This window comes from Akebia trifoliata, chromosome 13 (assembly GCF_017979445.1).
Source record: "Akebia trifoliata isolate Shusen 1 chromosome 13, ASM1797944v1, whole genome shotgun sequence".
In the NCBI taxonomy this organism is placed as follows: domain Eukaryota; kingdom Viridiplantae; phylum Streptophyta; class Magnoliopsida; order Ranunculales; family Lardizabalaceae; genus Akebia; species Akebia trifoliata.
The window spans coordinates 11,934,463-11,941,967 of NC_141387.1; the positions used below are offsets into that span (position 1 = coordinate 11,934,463).

Genomic DNA, 7,505 nt, shown 5'->3' on the forward strand with positions numbered 1-7,505 from the left:
TACCTTTAACCCATCTTACCCCTAAAAGCCATCTCAAAAACTTATAAAACCCATCCCTCCCCCATAAAATTGCTCATACTTGAATCTCTTTTTTTTAAGTTTCAATCCCCCAAAAATCTAAAACTCAACTCATCACTCTACTAATCTCCATATTCCCTCACTCTCACTCTCTTCTCTAAAGACAAAAAAAAGATATAATATAAATATTTTCATCAAGGACTCAAGAAAAAGAAAGACAAGTCCAAGCTTCAAAGTGGATGTAGGAAATGATTTTCCCCTCTCTCCCATTTCCATCCCCCTCTTCTAATCTCCCCGTTTCACCTTTTCATTTTTCAATTTTTATGAAGATCTACCTGCATAAAAATGTAAGTGTTTGAAGTTTAGACAATAATAGGATCCCTCTCATAATTAAGTGACTCATATGATTTATGCCCGAAACAAAATCCCTCAAAGATTGAAGGTATAAGTAAGTTTTATTTTCATCAACTTGCTTTATTAGATTTTTTCAAAAAATGAAAAACGACGAAATCTAAGGTTACCACCTAAGGTGGAGGAAATATGCACCATGTGAAAACTGAAAATTTTAACGAAAAAATTCAACGGGCCAAAGCCCACAAATTTTAGAAAGTGAATTTTTATGGCCTACGGCCGTTGAAATTTTTTAGATCTCCAATTCGACGGCTTATAGCCATCAAATTTCTCCCATCCTCCATTAATTTAATGAGTTCGGTCCGTCGAAAAAAAAATTGACACCTTGGTTGTTCAAATTTTATGAAATTTGACAGCCTTGGGCTGTCAAATATAAACTTTTTTCACGTTGTGAAGGTGTCTAACACTTTACCCATTTTTTAATCAGATCCCCTTACTTAGATCTTAATACCTTATTCGTACGAGACTCATTACAACAAAATTTGATTTTTCTAAAACTATTTTTTGGGTGTCCATTCACACCTTATTCTTAAAAAAATGACGGCAACTACTAATTTAAGTAGAGAAAGGATTTTCAATGAAAAATTCATATCTACATGAAGTATAAAAAGGGATTAGAGAGGAAATAGATACAATAATGATGAGTGTGAACTAATTTTGACCTAATTTCTAAGTACAACCGTTTGAATACATATGGAAAATTATTTCCTTGGTAAATGCAACCCCCTCTCCCAGAAAAATGATTTCTTGCCTCTCAATGTTATTCTCTAATGATTATCCCACCCCTAAAATTAAGTCATAAAAACTCAATTCGACTCAGATGTCCATTGAGTCGAGTCAAGTCGACAATGCTCGTGTCAATAGTCAAATAAAAACATGTTAAATTTATAAATATTTTTTAACATTTGTAAAAGTGTAAAAATAACAAATTTGATTTTCTTTTTCAACAGGTATATTATATATCGCCAAATAACTCAATTGAGTTTTTTTATATGACTTGATGAGTTGATTGAGCCAAGTTGACTTGATGAGTTAGTTTGAGTCACCTTAAAATTCAATTAAGTCAATTCAGCAAAGCTTGAAGTTTATTAGACGAGTTTTAAAACTATACTAAGAATCAACTCTCTTTTTTATATTTCTCAAGTGCAATCGAATGGCGAAAAATGAATTTCTTCAATATTTCATCAATAACACTAACAAAATCACAGCTTACATTTGGTAGGAAAAAAAAGGAACAGCAATGGTTGAATTATTTGTGACAAACCTTCATAATAGGAAGATAAAATTAAATAAATCCACAAATATAAATTAAGGGAGAAGGTATAATAATAATAATAAAATGAGGAGATATATATTCCATAACTATAATACAAAACATAAAAATAACACAATTCCTTGGCCAATGTCTTTCCCATATTCATAAACCTTCTACATTGATCAATCTTGAATACTTGAAGAGATCCAATACAAGCTTTCAATATCCTTCAAAGACCCAACATTGGATTTGTCATCATCGATATCTATACACCTCTAACTAACATCTAGTGTAATGGTAATTTTTGCTCGAGATCTTGGTTCTCTCGTGTGTAAGATCTTCTCTGGATCATCCATGTTCCTTGATACACAGAACTTCCGATGCCTAAATTAAATCTTACAGGAAATTTGGACTATTTCTCTTCAAAGACATTCGATAAAATCTGAACGATACAGAGAAGATCCTGCACACGAGAGAATCGAGATCTCAAGGTGATCACAAAAATTGCCTCTACATCTAGTTTGTCAAGAATTTATAGATATCTGAATTTAAATAATTTGAAGAGATGTATAGATATCAATGATGACAAACCAATACTTGAACTTTGATCTATATAAGTTGAAATCGTCCAATACGTAATGGAATGATGAGACTTATTCAAGAATCCGCACCACATAGATTATTATTTTTATTTTTTATAAATCAAAAGAAAAGAATATTCAAACCTTCGTAAATCAATGGGGTTTATATCATAGAAAACAAACAAACAAAAGTATTCTCACATCCGATCAATCAAGATTAAAAATATAAAAAATCTCTGAAAATATGTTTTCTTCCTAAAAGACTCTTTAACTCAAAAGACGGAATAAAAACAGGGGTAAGATGAGATAACAAAACCAAAATCACATTGAAGATGAGAAACTTTAGAATCAAGTTTAGTGATAAACTTCGTAAACAAGTTTTAATAAAATTCTTCAACAATTCCAAAACATTTCTTCAACACCACGACACGTCTAGAAAAAATAAATGTAAGTTTGCTTAGACCCTGAATTTTTTTATATTTACAATACGTCCTTTTTATTTTCAAAATGAGACCCTTGACTACAGTCTTTCATTTTTAAACTGCTGACCTGCCCCTTGAATTCTGTCTTCTCTTATTATTACTTTCATAAAGGCGGAGCAATGTGGTTTAAACTTAGAAAAAAGACTTTCCTTACTAACTTAGTAAGATTTCCAATCTTACTAAGGATCTTTGGGCGCATATGGATTTTCACGTTTGTAATCCAACACCACATTCTTCTCGATTTCTTAAAAAAAATAAGTAAAAAAAAAAAATCTCTTTTGAGATTTATCAAAGGTATTGAAAATGGACGACTACCGATTCCCATATTTAAAATTCAATGGTGTAAAATAACTTTTGTTCTTAAAATTTTGTCCCCTACATCCCTATGGCATTGGATCATGGTTTTGGATGCCACAATGAGAACTCACGACCCTTAGTAAGATTTGAAAGCTTACTATTTTAGACAGGCTAGCCGCACTCCACTTAAAAATCCCCCCTTGCACTCAATATGTAGATTGTACACCAAAAGCATTAAAAAACAACAACAACGTGCACTTCTTTCGTTATTCTAATTCTTTTTTTATTCCTCAACCACGCCCACAAAAATTATTGTTGGTTTAAATTTTTTTACAAAAAGTAAAAAATTCATTTTTATAACTATTTGGTTGACCTCAAGTAGATGAATTGGGGATAAGTGAACCCGTTACATAACTATAGGGGACGTAAGTTCAACTGTCAAAATAGTAGGGATCGACATAGAATTATACTATGTTAAACTTTATATGATATATGTTAATTTTAAAACATAGAAATATCTTCAATCATGTGTAAAAATAAATGTCAAGATAAATCAGTTTGGGGTACTTGCAGGTGCCCATCAGATAGAACCTAATGGTTTCGATTCCTATCGGTTCAATTCCATATTAGTCCTAGCTCTAATCGGTTTCAATAAAAAGGGAACTGGAACCAGGGTTTTCGGTCTCGGTTCTGGTTCGATTCCAGGTACCCATTGACACCCCCAATGGAAATCTTACCAGGGTCTTTGGGCCCACATGGATTATCATGTCGGCAATCCAACACCACATTCTTCTAGATTTCTTAGAAAAACTCAGTTTCTTTTTTGGTTTTTTTGTCTTTAAAATATATGTTTTGAACTTCATCCAAGATGTTGAAAATGGACAGCTACTGACTGCCAAATTTAAATTCAACAGTGTAAAAGGATTATATTTGCCTTTATTTCAATAAATTTTAGGTTTTCTAATTATTGAATGTTATCTGTAATGGATTCTCCATTACAGGTCCTTTTACTGCTATTTTTTTTTCTTTTCTTTTTATAAGTGAACAAATTTTTTTGTGGTAATGGAAATATTTTAATGGTATTCTTTCTATCCCTGTGGAAATAAAAAGGACATTTTTCTAAGTTTAATACCATGTTTATAATTATGTGCTTAATTTTTATTTTATGTTTTTGAAGGAGATTTTGATCATTTTTACGTGCGCTAGACCTTAGAAAGCTTAACAAAGATACGTGGACGATAGTTCAATGTTTGATATGGTATCTGAACTGTCGATCATCCCTATAACGACATGTCTGCATCTTGTCATATGATTTGTTACTGTTTATGACCTTTGCAAATAGGCTACTTAAATGAATACTTGTTTCCTTGGAATATTTGAACAAAGAAATGTACCAATATAGTTAGGATTCCAATTATATTAAAACTTGTATAATGTGTCTAGAACTCAATTTTAAAGGTCCTGAAGAAGAAACATCGGTGGATAAGGACCAATATAGTTGTATAATGTAACTAGAAAGATGGAAAGGTAGCTTGGACTGATCTTCTAGGGATAAGTACAATTTTTCTAGGGATATGTTCTTTTTTCTCTATGGAATCCCTACTATGTCTACGGTCTGTTTGATGGAGAACGTCAACCGTGGGTTGAGGTTAGTGTTTTCATTATTGAACCATCTTCATATTTTCTCTCACTACCTCAACCCAAGTTCTTTTGGGTCTTCTTCTCACTCTTTTAAAACAGTCAACTTGTTCGGTCCTTTTAACTAGTGCTATAATCGACACTTTTGTTGCATAATCAAATCATCTCAATTGACTTTCTTAGTTTATCGTCTATTAGAGTTAATCATGTATGCTCTGTGGGGGCAATTGTCCTCACAGAACTTTGAGACACTCCTATATTTTTAACTAATTACATGCACCATTTGCCCCCACACCCTCACCTCCAATTTTTGGCCCCCATGCACCCTCCTTCAATTTTTTGTTGATGGCATTGCCTCTTGACCGGCCTTCTCATGTATTAATTGGAAATGACGTAAATATCATTTTCTTCAACTTCTAAACAAAAACCTCTGAATTTCTCCTTAAAATCATTCATGTTCAAGTTCTTCAACTATACAAGTACAATCAATTAATATGTTTCTTGATCGGCCAACATTTCAGCTTAATACATCATAGTTGGTCTTATGATACTTTCTTTCTCTTTTGATTGGGATATGTTGGTCACAATCTCTGCATCCTAATGTATAATAGAATTAAGATTATGAAAATGGTCATTTTGGGGTATTTCTTGACCATCGATTTTTACTCACCATTTTACCCATGTTGGCATTACTAAAATTACTCTCTGCCTATTCTGTCTCAATTCTAATTATTGCACCTATTTAATAGTTAATTTTATTTTAGTTCAAGTAATTAAAATATGGTTTACACAATCAAATTTGTTTAAAGAGAGGGACATTAAAACAATTTGAATTAACTTATGAAACATCTTACACACATCAATCTTCTACTTGTAATATATCCAACCACAAACCACACCAATCAGACTCCATATATAGGACTGCTGTCTTGTACATCATAAATCATAAATGAGAAGAGAATACACAATGGAATAAACTCAAGAAAAATATGAACACCAGCCAAGAATCTCTCTTGTTTTATCTCTTGTGAATGGCGAGAATGTAAACGAGTTGTGTAACCGATAGAATAATTAAGAATGCCTCCATCGTTCGCTGCAAAACAAACAAGTACATTCAACTATAGTAACTCGGATGTCATAAATAAACATTAGAGTGAAGACGAAAGAAATCATTAGCATGGTTAAGCAAGAAGAAAGTTTGTGTCATCCTTACCAGACGTGCATTCCTGATGCGGAGGTCGATCTCTTTACAAGCCATGCTACAAATATAAATAACAAATTAGTGAAGGAAAATGCCGTAACAAACTGTTTAGCAACTTATTCATATAAGCGCCAAGAAGTGACACTATGATGGAAGGGGGTGTCATAAAAGACTAGAAATCGAACTATTTTATGATTGAAGTGGGTGTGGAAGGTGGGATTCCAAATTTGGAGCTCATGTTGAGTGGAAGATTCATGTTACTAGTAATGCTTTAAGCCCACAACAATATGATATTATCTGCTTTGGGCCAAACCTCACACGATTTTAAAACCAGTCCTACCATGTAGGGTCTGGTTTGTCCTTATATAGTTCAGACTCTAAACATTCTACTATCTTAGCCCCGTAATGTGACGGCTCCAGTTCAACCTCACGCTGTCTCTGCAGCCCTTTCTACATCCAGTCAGTAACGCACTAACAGGGTCGTGGCAGTAACTAGGACTCATTGCGTGAGCTACTAATACTAAATGGCCTCAATAACACTAAGGATTGTGTGATCAACTGAGTTGGATCATTTATTTTATGGATTATTTGATGTTAAAGAAGGGAGGACATGGGCTTAAAGAAACAGAAGAAGAGTAATGTATATGTTGACTGGCAGCTTACCCCATAGCAAGGAGAGTAAGAGTCCAGGCAATTATGGCGGCTGATGCTGCAGAAGGCAAGCTATCTGCATGCCAGAACCGAACGTGTTGGATCCCAGCAAGTGTCGATGCAGCACCTACGACTGAGGCGATCAATGCAAATATGACGAAGAATCCAGTGGCAGCGTTACCCATTGGAAAGTAGATGGGTGAAAAATGAGCTGGAAGATCAAGATCTGGACCTGCAACTCTTTGAACAACATTAGTATGGTCTAGATAATAATAGTGATGCTTATATTTACTTAATTAGCAAAATCATAAGATAATCGTAGAATGGGATTTTTTTTATTTTCCGGATCTCATAGGTGAGACCCATTGAACTACGTGTCCATCGTGAAATTATAGTTGTAGTCCAGATAGATGATAAATTAAAGGAAAGTCAATTTAAATCATTTGGTCATGTGCATTGAAGATTAGTAAAAGATCCAAAGCTTCTAAACGGGAGGATAAAAAATGACATGAATTGAGGTAATAAATTAATATAAAGAAGAAGATATGAATGTATACAAAATTCAATGGGCCATTCTCAAATGTTTGGAATAAAACTTGATAATAATGATGATTAAAGGTTTAGAATCTCATCTTGAATAATGTTTTAATCGGGAGACAAACTGAGAGTCATGACCGAAACATCAAATGTTTTGTACTGATCTTGGTGTATGAAACTTTAAACCATAACGATGATGATTCAATTAGTTCATATCACATAAATATAATAATTAAACATTAATGATGACAGTTAATTGTTACTTACCAATGATGAAACCATGATCGATCGCTCTGTTGATTGCCCACCCTCCAATCGATGCTACGATGACATACATGCAGAAGTTAAGGAGCAGAAGGCCAGTTGCAATGGGCTTAAACTGCATATTATTAGCCATTAGAAATAATATATGGGTTGAGAAGATGAAGAGATAT

The 7,505-nt window shown here is 33.3% G+C and overlaps 1 protein-coding gene across 1 annotated transcript; it reads right to left on the reverse strand.

The window, feature by feature from the left end:
- Window positions 1-5,423: 5,423 nt before the first annotated feature.
- Window positions 5,424-7,505, reverse strand: LOC147387866 (membrane protein PM19L-like). Its single transcript, XM_086421146.1, has 4 exons — window positions 7,339-7,505; window positions 6,547-6,766; window positions 5,896-5,941; window positions 5,424-5,775 (listed from the first exon to the last, which is right to left on the reverse strand). The coding sequence occupies exons 1-4, from the start codon at window positions 7,466-7,468 to the stop codon at window positions 5,701-5,703; spliced, it is 471 nt and encodes a 156-aa protein (XP_086277272.1). The 5' UTR covers window positions 7,469-7,505; the 3' UTR covers window positions 5,424-5,700.